The sequence below is a fragment of the Nicotiana tomentosiformis genome, chromosome 9 (assembly GCF_000390325.3).
Source record: "Nicotiana tomentosiformis chromosome 9, ASM39032v3, whole genome shotgun sequence".
NCBI classification, from domain to species: Eukaryota; Viridiplantae; Streptophyta; class Magnoliopsida; order Solanales; family Solanaceae; genus Nicotiana; species Nicotiana tomentosiformis.
Window position 1 is genome coordinate 59,241,109 of NC_090820.1, and position 18,273 is coordinate 59,259,381.

The window sequence follows — 18,273 nt, forward strand, 5'->3', positions numbered from 1 at the left end:
GAGATTTGATTTTGGTGTGCTGATGATGGGCCAGTCTGGAGGACTTGAGTTCGGGTTTTGACGGTAGCTTGAGCACGGAGATTTCGATTATGTGAGCACGTGCTTTGGGACTTATAAGTCCGTTGGTGTCCCTATTAGTGAAATTTGTGATTGGATGACTATGTGGTGAGTATGATGTAACTGCGAGATGTGTTCAGATTGTACGAATGTGACAAGAAGAGTTTACTTGAGATGTAGCAAGGACTATGGGGTGTTTGATTTCTGTCTTGATTTGGCGTATGGTCTCGAGTTATGGGTGTGTTGAGGGATCTCTCATGTTGTTTAGTTGTGAAGTAAAGTAGATTCTCATGTCGTGTTGATGAGTTCAGAATCGAGAAGATTAAGTGATTGCGTAGTAGTCGTGACTGTGGAAGGGTATAAGGAGATGTCAGCTTGAGGAAAAGCAGGTGGGTTATTCCCTGTGAGGTGTCCTGAGGTTGTGTGATCCCTAAGATGTTTTGTAGAGAGTTCTCTTTTACCAGTGAATGATATATATTGCAATTTGAGTTCGGATCACATGTGGAAGTTGGCTTAACCATCACGAGGATGAAGGCAAGATTTGCAGATGACTTGAGGTACTCCATGGTTTGTGTTGCATGAGCGGATGAAGGATTTAAGGGAATCTCACTGTGGTATTATGGTAGTAATGGGTTATGGTTATTGTAAGTAGTCAGATGTTTTACTCCATAGCTTTGAACCAAGTGGGGGAGTCTGCCATCGACGAGTTGATTGCACGATTATGTGTTGTATTGATTTCGGTTCGGGATATACCGGGGAATCAGTTATGACTTGCAGAGGTCGAGATTGAGTATGACTCAGGTAAAGGGATTTCTAGATACAGGTTGTATTACACTCTATGGGTATATGGGAATCATAAAATAATTGAGTGGTTATTCACGAAGGATGTAGTGTACATGGAGTAGGAATTTGCTCGGTTGCTTAGGAGTATGGGTTACTCTTTACTCCCTTGGGTGTTGGTGTGCTAATGGGGCACATGTCGTTCGGTCCGTTTGGTCTGTTTAATTGAGATTTGAGTAGAGTGGTTGACTCTCGAGAATGGTTCTAATAGATTCAAGATTTAGATGTAGCGATTTGGAATTTTCAAGATTTGTATATGGCTAGAAACTGGGAGTTTCATTTGATGGTGTCGAGACTTGTGGCATTTTTATATCATTGTGGATTGTGCATTTCAGTATCAAGAAGATGAAGGAAATAATTTTAGGTTCACATAAGGTCTCTTTAGAGTAGGTGTCTCGGTTGTGGTGCCTGAGAGGGAAGTCAGCGGCTTATGGGCCTTATGGCATTGTGGTTTTATAGTAGGGTCTCTTGTGCGGTGAATTTTGGTTTAGGATCGTGGTGTTCCAGCAAGGCGAAGTATCATTTTGAAGGTAATTTGGAAGGGACTTGGAGAAATAGGACAACGTGGTAGTAGGTTGGATCAGCACAATAATGGATATAATCGGTTCTTTGGGTACTTATGATGTGGCTAGTCACCACAGGTGTTTCGTGACAATGCTCTTGGATTTTGGCGATCTGCGTGGCAGGGTTGAGTTAGAAAGATTCGATTCTAATAGCTTGGTTGTGTGCAAATGGGTTTTGAAGAGTTCTCAATGGTTTTTACCACGGTTCGAGGAGTATATTTCCTACTGGCGTGAGGAATATGTGGCATATTGAGATTTTCTCCGGGATGAGATCAAATGGAAGGTTTCTAACTGATCGGGTATGTATTCTGCTTGTGACTCAGAGTTGATTATAAGATTCTTGTACTCTTCACAGGATGGAATGGTAGATGCGGTGTTGTGTGGGATTGAGATTTTCATGTGCAAGGTCACAGGTCAGTTTGGAAGGAAGGGCATAGATTCGTAGGTAGCATGGACGGTTTCAGATAACAAGGTAGCTGATATTACTAATCGGTATGGCTTGATGAGAGTATACATTTCAGAAGGGGCAATGTGTTTTGATTTATGGATACTTCATTGGTATTGTGGTACTCTCCTGGTTGATCGACTGCTGATATTCAAATTTTGCCTTGTGGCACGGAAGAATTATAGAAGTATTCCTCGTGGGATGATCGTGCATGGGAGATATGTTAGGCATTCGGGCGGTGGAGTTGGGATCAAATATGGTGATTCGTGTGTTCTATGGATTTGGATATTGGAAGTTCTCAGGAGCAGATTGTTTCATGGTTGTGGACTATAAAGTTGTGGCAGAGGCTAGCCAGATGATAGTATGTGTTATGATATAGCCAGATGATAGTATGTGTTATGATATGTAGGTTACTAGAGCTGATTTGGGGGTCCATTGGTAGGCCCAATTATCATATGTATTCTACACCGAGCTGGATTGGTTGGCTCCATATTGCTATTGTTAAGGGATGTGCCATTCGGTTGTTGTTGTTGAGCTTATTCATGTTCTGAGATGATCTATGAGTTACTCTTCTATGCTACGAGGAGTTGTGATTCATTGGTTATATGCACATATGGTGCGGTTCTATTGGGGCCTTATAGCGGATTTCGAGCGAGAAGAGTATTGGGTATTGCTTGGTTGATGGAGTATTGGTTATGTTCTTTCGGGTTTTGTGTGATATTGTGTCATTTACTTCTCCGTGGTTATGGTAATGCACTTTGGGTTGAATTTGTACGCAGTTATAAGGGTATGTGGTATAACTTGACACAAATCGTAAGAGTAAATGGAAATATCGAATATTGACTGTAAAGAATAAAAGATAAAAAAAGTTGAGAAGAGGGTGATTTATGGATTAAGCAAGATGAATCAATCTATGAAGCCAAAAATGGATAACTCTTCAATATAGGAGTGTATGATATCTCAGTTATAATATATGTAAAACTTGATCCTTTACAAGAAGTATAGTTATCCCTTTTATAGTGGGGGATTGTACTTTAGATATAATAAAAACTACATAGTGGGAAACCCATGATAAATCATCTTTTCCTTAATTCCCGCCGAGATTCTCTCCCTTAGTGCGGCTACAACGACTCTTATCTATGAGATCGATCTTGATCGCACTCAGCATTGGTCGGTATTGGTCAGTTTCCAATTTTAGAGCTCGATGCGGGTTTGAGGTCGATGCCGACTCGGGGTCCGGTAATGACTTGGGCTCGGTATCGGCTGGCCTCTAGCCCTAAGGCTCGATTCCATCACATCTCATCATAGTTCGATTCGGACCCGGGCTCGATAATGACTTCAGACTCGGTATTTGATCTGTACCTAAAGATTGAAGCTCGTTTATGCTATCTTCGGGTCCCATCTCAACATTATGAAGACTTCCTTCGATCCATTATGATCCCATCTCGATCAAACGTACGAAGGATGAAATCAATTTCGACCGTATACATATAATCCCCTCGTTTCTCGGAAAGGATGTGGCAAGAAATGATATGATTTCTCAACGGCTCGATTGGATATGCACTGACGTTTACATTGAGCCCGACCATGACGTACGTGATAGTTGTCCCGTCGGTTTAGTTTACCACGGCATTTTATGCGTGTTAGACAGTGGTCGGCTACCGCTGATATTGAACCGCCATTGCTTCAATCTATAAATAGCCCCTCCTTTTACCATTTATCACTTTTACATCTTCAATCTTCCAAATTTTCCAAGTTCTTTTTTCGTATCTTCTAAGTTCATTCGCAAATCTGTGATTCTTCTCTACAAATCCTTCTTCAAAAACACCAAATCTTTGTTACCTCCTTCTATTCTCGATCTTTAAATCCAAAAATGGTGAAAACATCAAAAACCATTCCTCCGAAAGAGAAAGCTTCTTCTTCACAGCCTGCCGCCGAGGAGTGCATTCCTGGGGCGTGTAATCTTACTTCTGATTTTAAGGTCGACAAAGGCTTGTCGGTTCCCGGCCGATGTGAGCCAGTATCGAGGTATATCTGTTTGATAACCGAGAGGCAACTCGAATAGCTAAAGAAAGATTACAATTGGGAGAACGAAGAAATAGTAATTTCGTCTTCTGAAGAAGATATCACCACTTATATGAAAGGGGTTTTAAGTGTGTATACTTACCCTTTCACGTTAGGTCCCCTCGACCCCGTTATTATTGATTTCTACCGTCAATACTTAATAACCCTAGGCCAGATCCATCCTACTTTTTGGTGGATCATTTTGATCCGTTACTTCGTAAACAAAATCGAGGGGATGCCTTTCACCCTCGACCATCTCATCCGATTATACTACCCTCGCCTATTTCGAGGCGGGTTAATAAAACTTCAGTGTCGGGCTACCAAGGTTCTATTCTCGAGCATAGACGAGGACAGGGATCGAAGATGGATGGGAAGGTTCGTTCGAGTAAGGACTTCGGACCTGATTCCGACTGAAAAGATGCCTTTTCCCGAGGAGTGGTACATGACGCGTAAGTGTAATTCTGTGGGTATCTCCTACTATTTTTCCCGTTCATTTCTTTTCTCACCGATATCCCCTTTTTCTGATGCAGCGGTTCCCTAGATGCCCGGTGCAGTTCCCGACCTCAAGAACTACGTACGGGATCTAGTTTCGACCTCTACATATGTCGAACGCTCATGGAGTGATTTGTCAAAGGGCCGATGGGAGGCCAAAAATCATGTTAAGCCCTTTTCTCGTATCTTTGATTGTTCGAACGAGATGTTTTCCATATACTTAACTCAATTTTCTTTTATGTAGGTGTGAGCAAAGATGCGGTTTGGAGGCCCTCGTCCGTCGAGGAAGAGGCTTCGGCCTCTGTTCTGAAGCCGGTGAAGATAATAAGAGAAAAAGGGCCTCCGCTTCCGAAGATCCAAAATCGAAGACGAGGATGGCTCGTAAACCGAGGAAGAATACCATTCTTTTGACCGTAGAATCAGTTCCGCGTCTAAGGGATGAAGACGAAGAAGAAGAAAATGAAGGGTCCGTGTTGGTCGCCCGAATGAAGAAAACCATCGATGCCCCAAAGGTAGCTGAATCGATGGTGATTTATAAAGCTCCATCTCGGACTGAGGAGATATCAGAGGAAGGTTCGGGTAGAGTCCCCGAATCATTAGAGATCGAGGATGCTTCCTACCAAAGTCAACAAATGGTGGGTATATCGGAAGGGGCCGGTCCTGAAGCTTTCGGAACTGAGGAGAACGCCCTAAGCGAGTCACTTCGGGTAATAGTAATCGGAGACTCGCCCACTCTTCTTTCCTTTTCCAAAGGGGCGATTCGGGAAGCCCAAGCTTTAAGGGCCCTCGAGATAAACTGATCTCATGAAGGGGAGGACTCCTTCGGTGATTTGTTTACTGGTGTCGAGGATGTTGCTGGCCCTAGTGATGTGTTGGGCCTTTTCTGTAAAGTGCGACAAACTCTAAATCGGGTAATCTCTAACTCCCTTCATTTATACTACTTTCATGTTTGTTGTTCTTTTCTAACTTCTTTTCTTCTTTCTTCATAGGCCTCAACCGTTCATCGAGAAACATGTTCTCGGTTTCGAGCTGAGCTGCGTCGGTATAGGGCCGACCTCCGATGGGTCACGGAGGAGAGGAACGCCCTTAGACTCCTCTTCGGTCAAAGGGAAGAAGAAATCAAGGACCTCCAAGCTGAATTGGCCAAGGCTCAACAAGACCAGATCGACCTGACCAAGCAGGTAATGATGATCTTGAAAACCCATGGGCTCGATTCTGGAACGGTGGCTAATATTTCGATCTCATAGCTGCAGCAGAAGCTTGAAGTTATTGGGAAGCTTCGTGAGGAGGTCGATATGATAAGGGCGGGGGCCTTAGGATGGAAAGATGACATGGACCGTCATGTCGCAGAAAAATAAATTGCTCGAGCCCAATTATCATCGGCCGAAAACCAACTTCGAAGCATGTAGGAGAAAGGCTCAGTGCAAGCAAGAAGAATAGAGGAGCTCGAGGCTCGGCTGGCCTCCGAACTTGCCAAGGCCAAATCTAACTCCAAAAAGGCAAAGGCCGATACGGATGCATTCATGGCCGTCTATCGGGCTGATGCTGATGCTACTCTGGTACAAGCAAGAGAGGCAGCCGAGACCGCCAACACTCAAGCACATTGGGTTGCTGAACTTTCTAAATACCGATCTCGGAGGGAGACCCTCGAGGAGATCCATGCTCAAGGTTTCGATCTCTTTGAAGAGATAAAAAGGGCTAAAGAGCTCGAAGCTGAGGCTGAAGCCTTGGCTTCCGATGATGATGATGGTGATGATGATGATGATGGCGATGATGGGAGCAAGAGTGGGTCCGATGGAGAAGAAACTGCCCCCACAGATAACCAAGAAACTTAGCCCTTAGTTTCCGTTTTGTTTTTTTATGTAAGGTCCTGTTCAGAGATTGTAAACATTCTTGTATACATATAAAGATCTTTTCTTTTCCTGACTTGCCTTTGTTTTATTTTCTGCCTTGTGAAGATTTTGTTTCATTCATGCCTTATGAAGGTTTTCATAACGCTTTAGGTAATTTGATCGAATTTGAACCATGTAGCCTTTATGGTCAAGTGAGTGATTCGAACTCGAAGTAATGTAGCCCGTAGGCTTAATGGTCTAGTGAGTGATTGCTCGAACTCGAAATAAGAGTAGCCCGTAGGCTTAGTTGTCGAGTGAGTTCTTGCTCGAACTCGAAGTAATGTAGCCCATAGGCTTAATGGTTGAGTGAGTGATTTCTCGAACTTAAACTAAGAATAGCCCGTAGGCTTAGTAGTCGAATGAGTAATTACTCAAACTCGAAGTAATATAGCCCGTAGGCTTAATGGTCGATTGAGGGATTGCTCGAACTCAAAATAAGAGTAGCCCGTAGGCTTAGTAGTCGAGTGAGTGCTTGCTCAAACTTGAAGTAAAGTAGTCTGTAGGCTTAATGATCGAGTGACTGATTTCTCGAACTCGAAATAAGAGTAGCCCGTAGGCTTAGTAGTCGAGTGAGTTCTTGCTCGAACTTGAAGTAATGTAGCCCGTAGACTAAATGGTTGAGTGAGTGATTTCTCAAACTCAAAATAAGAATAGCCCGTAGGCTTAGTAGTTAAGTGAGTGCTTGCTCGAACTAAAAGTAATGTAGCCATAGGCTTAATGGTCGAGTGAGTGATTCGAACTCGATATAATGTAGCCCGTAGGCTTAATGGTCGAGTGAGTGATTGCTCGAACTCGAAATAAGAGTAGCCCGTACGCTTAGTAGTCGAGTGAGTGCTTGCTTGAACTCGAAGTAATGTAGCCCGTAGGCTTAATGGTTGAGTGAGTGATTTCTCGAACTCAAACTAAGAATAGCCCATAGGCTTAGTAGTCGAGTGAGTAATTACTCGAACTCGAAGTAATATAGCCCGTAGGCTTAATGGTCGATTGAGGGATTGCTCGAACTCGAAATAAGAGTAGCCCATAGGCTTAGTAGTCGAATGAGTGCTTTCTTGAACTTGAAGTAAAGTAGCCCGTACGCTTAATGATCGAGTGAGTGATTGCTCGAACTCAAAATAAGAGTAGCCCATAGGCTTAGTAGTCGAGTGAGTTCTTGCTCGAATTCGAAGTAATGTAGCCCGTAGGCTTAATGGTTGAGTGAGTGATTTCTCGAACTCAAAATAAGAATTTCCCGTAGGCTTAGTAGTCGAGTGAGTGCTTGCTAGAACTCAAAGTAATGAAGCCCGTAGGCTTAATGGTTGAGTGAGTGATTTCTCGAACTCAAAATAAGAATAGCCCGTAGGCTTAGTGGTTGAGTGAGTGATTTCTCGAACTTAAAATAAGAATAGCCCGTAGGTTTAGTAGTCGAGTGAGTGCTTGCTCGAACTCAAAGTAATGTATCCCGTAGGCTTAATGGTTGAGTGAGTGATTTCTCGAACTCAAAATAAGAATAGCATGTAGGCTTAGTAGTCGAGTGAGTGCTTGCTCGAACTCGAAGTAATGTAGCCCGTAGGCTTAATGATCGAGTGAGTGATTGCTCGAATTCGAAATAAGAGTAGCGTGTAGGTTTAGTAGTCGAGTGAGTGCTTGCTCGAACTTGAAGTAATGTAGCCCGTAGGCTTAATGATCGAGTGAGTGATTGCTCGAACTCGAAATAAGAGTACCCCGTAGGCTTAGTAGTTGAGTGAGTGCTTGCTCGAACTCGAAGTAATGTAGCCCGTATGCTTAATGGTCGAGTGAGTGATTGCTCAAACTCGAAATAAGAGCAGCCCGTAGGCTTAGTAGTCGAGTGGGTGCTTGCTCGAAATCGAAGTAATGTAGCCCGTAGGCTTAATAGTTGAGTGAGTGTTGCTCTAACTCGTTGATTTTAAGGTTTGCAGTCTCCGATTTATGGGGTAATGGTCGGCCCTTTAGCCTGTTTGCATAATAAATCTCGAAATAGAGGAATTTTTCTTGGATATAAGATATCGGTAAAGAGGAAATTTTTCTTTGTAAGTCATTATACATGTGTTCATGTTTTGTGTCAAGGCTCGTGCCAACTACATGAGCATGGTTTGTTTTGACCATTTGGCTCTTACAAATTTTCCTATCGGAACCCTATTGTTATGAAGTAACTATCCTGCATCGAATATATGCATCAAACTTGATATATTTGAGGGGTAATGCCCCCCAGTATTCGAGGTCGATTGTAAAGAGGCCTCGGATACTGTTGAATTGTTCTAAGTTAGCACGATCAATGGTTGCCTCATTAAAAACCTTACCGAAAAACCCATTTGGGATAAAACCGGTCTAAGGGAAAAGAGTGCAATGCATACTTTCAGACCTAAGGTTTCGTGTTGAATGATCCATCCTTGTTCCTGATTGAACTCCTGCAAGGGTTAGTTTCAAAATATAAACGAACATGGGAGGGTTTTACCTTAGTAGTAGTATCATTTTAGGTGTGACACGTTCTAATTTCTTGGTAGTTGTTTGCCGTTTATAATACCGAGCTTGTAGGATCCTTTACCGACGTTTTCGAGTACCTGATACGGTCCTTCCCAGTTTGGACCCGGTTTTCCTTCATTTGGATTTCGAGTGCTGAGGGTCACTTTCCTTAGCACTAAGTCCCCGATTTTAAAATGGCGAAGATTGGTTCTTCGATTATAGTATCTTTCGATCTGCTGCTTTTGGGCGGCCAATTGGACGAGAGCAGCTTCTCGTTTATCATCCAATAATTCGAGGCTAGTATTCATAGCCTCGTGATTTGACTCTTCTGTTGTATATCGAAACCTTGCACTAGGTTCCCGACTTCGACTGAATGAAGGCTTCGTAGCCATATACTAAGGAGAACGGGGTTGCCCCCATACTAGATTTTGATGTGGTTCGATATGCCCAAAGAACTTCGGGTAGAATTTCTCTCCATTTTCCCTTAGCGTCGTTCAACCTTTTATTTAGGTTTTGAATGATAGTCTTGTTTGTCGATTTGGCCCGTCCGTTCCCACTAGTGTGATACGGTGTTGATAATGTCCTTTTAATTTTGTGGTCTTTGAGGAATTTCGTCACTTTGCTACCGATAAATTGTTTACCATTGTCACACACTATTTCGGCGGGTATCCCAAATCGACATACGATATGATCCCAAATGAAGTCTATAACCTCTTTCTCCCTTATTTTTTCTAACGCATGTGCTTCAACCCATTTAGAGAAATCGTTAGTCATAAATAAAATGAACTTAGCTTTACCTGGGGCCGATGGTAGAGGGCCGATAATATCCATTCCCCATTTCATGAATGGCCATGGGGATAGGACTGAGTGAAGTTGCTCTCCGGGCTGATGGATCATCAATGCAAACCTTTGACATTTATCATATTTTCGAACAAACTCCTTTGCATCTTTGTCCATATCGATCCAATAATATCCTGCTCTGATTATTTTTTGGACTAATGAATCGGCACCAGAATAATTTCCACAAGTACCCTCGTGAATCTCACATAGGATGTAGTCGGTGTCTCATGGACCTAAGCATACTGCCAATGGTCCATCGAATGTCCTTCGGTATAATGTTCCATCTGGAGTCAGTGTGAATCGAGCAGCTTTGGTTCGTACGACCCTTATATATTTAGGGTTCGATGAAAGCTTTCCGTTCTCCAAGTATTCAATATACTTATTCCTCCAATCCCAAGTTAAGCTTGTAGAATTTATCTCGGCATGACCATCCTCGATCACGGATCTCGAGAGTTGAACGACAGTCCCCGAGCTGATCTCATCTTCCTCGACCGATGATCCCAAATTTGCAAGTGCATCGGCCTCACTGTTTTGTTCTCGAGTTACATGTTGTAAAGTCCACTCTTTGAAATGGTGCAAAGTTACCTTCAGTTTGTCCAAATACCTTTGTATTCTATGCTCTCGAACTTCAAAGGTTTTATTTACTTGATTTACCACCAGTAAAGAGTCACACTTGGCTTCAATAATTTCTACTCCCAAGCTTTTAGCTAGCTCGAGATTTGCAATCATGGCCTCATACTCGGCTTCGTTATTAGTCAACCTACTAGTTTTGATAGATTGCCTAATAGTGGTACCCGTAGGAAACTTTAAAATAATGTCTAGCCCGGACCCCTTCACGTTCGAAGCCCCATCTGTGAAAAGGGTCGTTACCCTTGATGATGTACCCGATTTCAACAAGAGTTCCTTTTCGACTTCGGGTATGAGGGTTGGCGTGAAATCGGCCACGAAGTCCGCTAAAATTTGAGACTTGATGGCCATCCGGGGTTGATATTCGATATCGTACCCACTGAGTTCGACGGCCCATTTGGCCAATCATCCTGATAGTTCGGGCTTGTGAAAGATATTACGAAGTGGGTAAGTGGTTAATACGCATATGGGGTGACATTGAAAGTATGGTCTTAACTTTCTAGAGGCACTTATCAGTGCTATTGCCAATTTCTCTAAGTGTGGATATCTAGTTTCTGCTTCCCCTGAGGTTCGACTTATATAATAAATGGGAAATTGCGTACCTTGCTCTTCTCGAACTAGGACACCATTTACCGCTATTTCCGATACCGCCAAGTACAAGTAAAGTTTCTCATCTGCCTTCGGAGTGTGCATCATTGGTGGGTTAGATATGTATTGCTTCAATTCCTCTAATGCCTGCTGGCATTCCGGGGTCCAGGCGAAATCGTTCTTCTTTTGAGTAGAGAGAAAAATCTCTGACTTCGATCCGACGACCTTGAATGAATCGGCCTAAGGCAGCAATCTGTCCCGTTAGCCTCTGCACGACTTTTACATTGTCCACGACGGTGATGTCTTCGATGGCCTTGATTTTATTGGGGTTGATCTCGATCCCCCGATTCGATACCATGAAGCCAAGGAACTTTCCCGAACCGACGCCGAAAGCACATTTCTCGGGGTTGAGCTTCATGTTTTATTTCCTTAAGAGTTCGAACATTTCCTGTAAATGAGTTAAATGGTCCTCTGTGACTAGGGACTTAACTAGTATGTCATCAATATAAACTTCCATCAATTTACCTATTTTATCTTCAAATATTTTATTTACTATGCGTTGGTAAGTAGCTCTTGCATTTTTTTAGCCCGAAGGGCATTACATTATAACAATATGTTCCATACTTGGTGATAAATAAAGTTTTTTCTCGGTCTTCTAGGTTCATTTGGATTTGATTATACCCGGAATAGGCATCGAGAAAAGTAAGGATCTCATGGCCGGCTATGGCATCGGTCATGCGATCGATGTTGGGCAGCAGAAAAGAATCTTTGGGGCACGCCTTGTTTAAATCATTATAATCTACACACATTCTAAGTTTGTTCCCTTTTTAGGGACTACAACTACATTGGCTAACCATTCGGGGTATTCACCTCTCGAATAGACCCTATTTTGAGAAGTTTAATTACCTCGTCCTTTATGAATGTGTGCTTTATCTTGGACTGGGGTCTTCTCTTTTGCTTCACCGATTTGAACCTAGGGTCCAGACTTAGCTGATGCATCGTTATATCCGGTGGGATCCCTGTTATATCTAAATGGGACCAAGAAAAATAATCTATATTATCGATAAGAAATTGAATAAGCCTTTTCCTGAGTTCGGGGGTTAATCTCGTTCCTAGGTATACCTTTCGTTCGGGCAAATGCTCGATCAGTATGACTTGCTCCAGTTCTTCAAACGTTGATTGGGTAGCGTCGGAATCATCAGGGACCACAAAGGATCGAAGGATCCTTTGATCATCATCTTCGTCAATCTTTTGATTTTCCAGCTGGGTTGAAGCTGACGTCTGTGATTTCTATTTGGCATCTCGTTCCCCTTTTGAGTCCGACCCCTTTGTTGATGAAGGTGAGGATATCGGAATTTCTTCTTCGATGGCAAACATTTCTCTTGCGGCCGGTTGTTCTCCATACACTATTTTAACTCCCTCCGATGTTGGGAATTTAAGAACCTGGTGGAGGGTCGAATGTACAACTCTCATATTGTGGATCCATGGCCTTGCAAAAAAGTGCGTTGTACCTCATGTCGCCTTCGATTACGTGGAACTTCATTTCTTGGATGGTCCCGACCATGTTTATTGGTAGAATTATCTCGCCTTTGGTCATTTCACATGCCATATTGAATCCGTTTAGAACCAGGGTTGCGGGTACAACCTGGTCCTGTAGACCGAGTTGTTCTACAACCTTCGATCTAATAATGTTGGCCGAGCTACCTGGATCAATTAACACATGCTTAACTTTAGTTTTATTCATAAGTACAGATATTACCAGTGCATCATTATGAGGTTGCATGACTCCTTCTGCATCTTCATCATTAAAGGACAAGGTTCCTATGGGTGAGCAATCCTGAGTTCGAGGTTGCTTTTCTCTCATAATCGGTGTCTTAGTGCGTTTAAGCACCGGCCGTTGAGGGGTATCGACACCGCCGATGATCATGTGGATGATGTGCTATGGTTATTCCTGTTCGTTTTGTTTGCCAAAATCCCTGTTTTTGAAATGGTTTTTGGCCCTGTCGCTTAAAAATTCTCGAAGGTGCCCTTTATTGAATAACCGGGCTACCTCCTCTCTTAGTTGACTGCAATCTTTTGTTCTGTGGCTATGGGTGCCATGATATTCGCATATTTGATTGGTATTCCTTTGGGCATGATCGGTCTGCATGGGTCGAGGCCATTTAGTGTCTTTGATGTGTCCGATTGCCAACACGATAGCAGATGCATCAATGCTGAAGTTATACTTCAATAACCGTAGTGCTTCCTTAGGTTCGGAAGGCCTGTCGAACCCATTTCTGTTCATCAGCCCCCGAGACCCTTGACCTCGATCACTTCTTTGTTGCCTTGTCCGTGGTTATGTCTCGATTCATTGATTTTGTGACTTCTACTATACGTTCGGTATCGGTCCCTGATCGGACCTTGTTCTCGATTGATGTCCCTTTTAGTAGCGGGTTCAGAACCCAACTGATCGTCTTCAATTCTAATTTTTGATTGGTACCGATTATGTACGTTGACCCAAGTAATAGCTGTGTACTCGATCAAGTTATGCTTCAACCGCCGTGATGCCATCGAACTCCGTTTGTTCAAACCTTGAGCGAAAGCCTGAACAACCCAATCATCTGTGATTGGTGGAAGATCCATTTGTTCCATTTGAAAATGAGATACGAACTCCTTTAGCATCTCGTTATCCTTTTGTCTTACCTTGAACAGGTCTGACGTCCTGGTCTCGACCTTTATGGCCCCGGCGTGTGATTTTATGAAGGAATCTGCAAGCATAGCAAAAGAATCGATAGAATTAGATGGTAAATTATGATACCATATCATTGCTCCCTTTGACAGGGTTTCACTGAATTTCTTCAATAATACGGATTTGATTTCATCGTCCTCTAGGTCGTTCCCTTTGATGGCACATGTGTAAGAGGTGACATGTTCGTTGGGGTTGGTAGTTCCATTATATTTAGGAATCTCGAGCATTTGGAATTTCTTTGGGATCGGTTTAGGAGCCGCGCTTGGGGGGAAAGGCTTTTGTACGAAAATTTTCAAATCTAAGCCCTTCAATATCGGTGGTGCTCCCGGGATCTGATCAACCCTGGAGTTATATGTTTCCACCTTTTTGTCGTTTGCCTCGACCCTCCTTTCACCCGATTCTATTCGTTTGGTCAGTTCTTCGAACATCTTAGCAATTTTGGGATTAGTCCCCGATTCTTACTCATTTGACCTTACTATAGCTGGTTCCGTTCTATGGGCGATTTCTCAGGGTGGACTGGGCTCCGGCCTGCTCAGTATCTCGGTTTGACTCTGTAACTGAGCTATTGCTGCTTGTTGAGCTTGTAACATTTCGAAAATCATGCACAAGCTGATGCCGTTTTCTTTGACGTTATGGGTATCTCGAGCTTCAGATCGAATGCCACCATGAATGCTATTTTCAGATTCAGAATGAAGGTTTTCCATAATGGCCACATATGAATTAACGTCTAATGGCACTTCAACTCGAGCTTCAACGGCGTCGACAAGCGGCTTTTCGGTCCTGGGCGTCAAGTTGTTGTTCTCACCTTGAAGACCAGCTTCGTTGTCGATAAGTAAGGCCATTTAATTGATAGCTCGTCGTTGCTAATCCAAAATCAAAGACACTTCCGAAAACAAGCGTAAAATGGCGTGTTTTGCGAATTTGTACCAAATAACCACTGTTATCCTTAGCCCCACGGTGGGCGCCAAATTGTTTACCCGAAAAACAGATAGAGTTGAATTTGTACGTAGTTCTAAAGGTATGTGGTATAACTTGACACAAATCGTATGAGTAAATGGAAATATCGAATATTGATTGTAAAGAATGAAAAATAAACAAAGTTGAGAAGAGGGTGATTTATGGATTAAGTAAGATGAATCAATCTATGAAGCCAAAAAAGGATAACTCTTCAATATAGAAGTGTATGATATCTCAGTTACAATGTATGTAAAACTTGATCCTTTACAAGAAGTATAGTCATCCCTTTTATAGTGGGGGCTCTACTTTAGATATAATAAAAAAATACATAGTGGGGAACCCAGGATAAATCATCTTGTCCTTAATTCCCGCCGAGATTCTCTCCCTTAGTGCGGTTGCAACGGCTCTTGTCTATGAGGTCGATCTTGATCGAACTCAGCATTGGTCGGTATTGGTCAGTTTCCAATTTTAGAGCTTGATGCGGGTTTGAGGTCGATGCTGACTCGGGGTCCGGTAATGACTTGGGCTCGGTATCGGTTGGAATCTGGCCCTAAGGTTCGATTCCATCACATCTTATCATAGTTCAATTCAGACCCGAGCTCGATAATGACTTCGGACTAGGTATTTGATCTGTACCTAAAATTCGAAGCTCGTTTGTGCTATCTTAGGGTCCCATCTCAACATTATGAAGACTTCCTTCGATCCATTATGATCCCATCTCGATCAAACGTACGAAGGCCGAAATCAATTTCGACCGTATACAAATGGATACTATCGGAATTGATTACAACATATTTGGAAGGACAATAGCGAAAGTCGGCTTAGAATTTGCTATAGTTCTTGTCAAATGAGAGGGAATTCCATGACTGGTTGATCTGATGAATGGTTATGAGTTCTACGTGTTTCTTTCATCATCGGCAGTGTACGGAGGTTTTAGAATGAGGCTTTGTTTGATATGACCTATATTACATCCTATTTGTATCCTACGTCATCTTAATATTTGGGAAAGAGGTTGTTGATTCAAACCAATCTATTCTAATATCAAACAAAATAGTTTTCACAATTTAGTTTTATATAAAATTAGTTAACTAATTTTTACATTTTACTGTCACAACACACTACTCATGAGGTTTTACTAACTATGCAACTTTGTATTATTTTGCTGCTGAAAATTATATGCAATAAATAATTGATGATTTAGCAGGTTCCACTTCTTATGTTATGAACATAAAGCTAACGACCTGTTTATATTTTGCAGGCAGAAATATTTTACATCGAAGGAGAAATTTCACTACCTAAGCATTTCCAACGATTTTATCTTCTAGGTTGTTCTGAATGTAACCATCTTGTTCGGAGAAAAATAAAAAGAGAGGTTCAATGCATAAACTGCAGGCCACAACGAATGTTAATTCCAAGGTAACAACTGCTACTAATAAGATGATGCCATTGATAATATTTGATATTGTGTACCATCCATTCTACCTCAATTAAAATAATTTACAACATACCACATCATAGGTGCCACTTTGAGGTAGAAATTATAGACGAAACTAGCACAACTACAGCAATAGTGTCTGAATGCTTGGCCGAAATAATATTGTCAATGAGAGCTGAACACATATATGATATCGTCAATGTTAAGGTACATACACATACAACGATGCAGTTAACATAAGCCAACAAAGTTAATATAATACTCTCATGGTTAACACATAAACGTAAGCTTTGACAAGTCCATTGTTTTTACTATCTCTTTGCAGAATGAGTTATTCCATGTTACCCATATCAATCGACAACTTGCAGATAAACTGTTCAGGGTTCAGCTACAGAGGTCATCATCTAGAACACCAGACAAAAATATAGGTTCTCTGGTCCTTTTATCATACACTGAAAAACCAACCATGTTTCTACCAGAAGAGTCAACATTTGTGGCTGGTGCCGAGGGAACTATGGAAGAAGAATCAATACTTGTGACTGATGCAAAAGTAACTAAGAAACCAAAAATGGAACCAAGTACTCTACCAAAGACACAGTCAAGGTTAGAAATTCAAATACCATATTTTACCATGTACTAATTTTCTTAAAATGAATATTTTATTTGTACAGTTTGTCGAGGTAGTGATGTTCACGCAGATGGTATGCGATGTACAAACGCATTTTGATAGATCGTTCTAATATTTTAACAAGGTTTAGATAGTTGGCCGCATTAACAAGGTGTTCCATATTTTTTGCGTAAATAGTTGTAAGTAGTGTGTGCCTATGTTTGTGAAGGCAATTGGTATTACTTTTTGGATATTGGAGCGGCCTCCAGATGTTGTGCAATGACATCTTATAATTAGAATGCATGTATGATCACGCCCAACTATGCCTTATAAAAAGGACTAAGTGGTCATTGCAAATATAATCCGGTTTACAAGTCCGGAATCGAATCCCACAGAGAACTAAGGCTTAGCTACAGCTGTTCAATATTGCAAAGAAACACAAGTTCAAGTAATTTTCTAGTTATAAAGATTTGATTTTTATTTCTACTAATTCACTAGCAAATATTATAAAGCAGTAAAATTATCAACTAACATGGCTGAAATTATAGCCAAGACTAAGGAGGTCTAGAGTTATGATTTTCTCAATTGTCGGAATCCTTTCCGCTACGTTTCCTATAAATTTGCTTAAGTTTTCTCTATCGACCATGAGCACTCTAACTGTCGTAACTCTTTCCCGAGTAATTAACACAATTTACTAGACATATCCTCCCGAATTATGCTAGCTAGCATTAAGTACAGCTCACTCGGATCGCATCAAGGTTTCGTTATCCCTAAACCCATCTTTAAACCTCCGTATTGATCCCTCATATACGTTTAGGAGTGATATTATTCAACAACTACCTAAATATGCACTCTATCCCGAGTAATACATACTAAATAGGCACAGCTAACTGAGGGCCCTTCAATCAACCACAAGAATAATATAGTTGAACAAATAGAGAAAATATTACGGCAAATCTATATTAACATAACAAGAAAATCATCCTTCAATAGGTTCCATCAAAACCCTAGATTAGGAAGTTAGCTACTCATACTCAGTAACAATATCCTAAATATTTTGCATAATTAAAATACAGATTAAAGATGAAAAGATGTAGAAATAGATGATTCTAACTCCCTAGAGGTGATTCCACCAGCTCTCCTTGCCTCTAGCTGCCCAAAAACGTGGTTGCTGAAAAAACCCTTCCAAGTGATGTTTTTAGGTCTATTTATATGTGTAGAAGTAACCATAAACGTGTGGGCCGAGTCTTAGTCAAACCCGTAATGAATTAAGTCTTCAAAAGTCTGATTGGACTTGGTCTCAGGCCTAGCGTCGCCAGCCTAACGCCTGGAATTTGGCTGGCCTCGCTAGGTTAATGCCTGGTCCTGCCTGGCCTTAGGCTGGCCTCTCCAGGTCTCTCCTTTTCACTGTTCTCGAGCACACTTTCAACGTTTAAGTATCCATTTTGCTCTACTTTCATCTCCAATTAACCTACACATAAAATAGACTACATTATGCACTAATAAAGTATAATTTATCATTAAAGCATGTAAAATGCAAGGCACATAATATACGAAACTATGGAATTATATCCACACATCAATACCCCACACTTAAATATTGCTCGTCCTCGAGCAATCAAACTACACTTATTGATATGGCCTTATTAAGCAATTCTCCTAACTCATTACACCAAGA

The 18,273-nt window shown here is 41.7% G+C and overlaps 2 protein-coding genes across 2 annotated transcripts; both read left to right on the forward strand.

The window, feature by feature from the left end:
* Window positions 1-3,778: 3,778 nt before the first annotated feature.
* LOC138898853 (intracellular protein transport protein USO1-like) lies at window positions 3,779-6,296 on the forward strand. The gene is made up of 4 exons (XM_070184959.1): window positions 3,779-3,933; window positions 4,706-5,168; window positions 5,451-5,642; window positions 5,871-6,296. The coding sequence occupies exons 1-4, from the start codon at window positions 3,779-3,781 to the stop codon at window positions 6,294-6,296; spliced, it is 1,236 nt and encodes a 411-aa protein (XP_070041060.1).
* A 9,505-nt stretch (window positions 6,297-15,801) lies between these two features.
* Window positions 15,802-16,898, forward strand: LOC108948420 (uncharacterized). The gene is made up of 3 exons (XM_018777548.2): window positions 15,802-15,969; window positions 16,072-16,195; window positions 16,314-16,898. The coding sequence occupies exons 1-3, from the start codon at window positions 15,956-15,958 to the stop codon at window positions 16,626-16,628; spliced, it is 453 nt and encodes a 150-aa protein (XP_018633064.1). The 5' UTR covers window positions 15,802-15,955; the 3' UTR covers window positions 16,629-16,898.
* The last annotated feature ends 1,375 nt before the right edge of the window (window positions 16,899-18,273 follow it).

Excerpts from the sequence above, each read along its gene's own strand:
- LOC108948420 (XM_018777548.2), top strand. Across the intron at positions 16,196-16,313 it reads ATGATATCGTCAATGTTAAG|AATGAGTTATTCCATGTTAC; the intron begins GTACATACACAT and ends ATCTCTTTGCAG.
- LOC138898853 (XM_070184959.1), top strand. The coding sequence starts at position 3,779 with ATGGTGAAAACATCAAAAACCATTCCTCCGAAAGAGAAAGCTTCTTCT. Across the intron at positions 3,934-4,705 it reads CGATGTGAGCCAGTATCGAG|GTGTGAGCAAAGATGCGGTT; the intron begins GTATATCTGTTT and ends TCTTTTATGTAG. Across the intron at positions 5,169-5,450 it reads CCCTAAGCGAGTCACTTCGG|GCCTCAACCGTTCATCGAGA; the intron begins GTAATAGTAATC and ends CTTTCTTCATAG.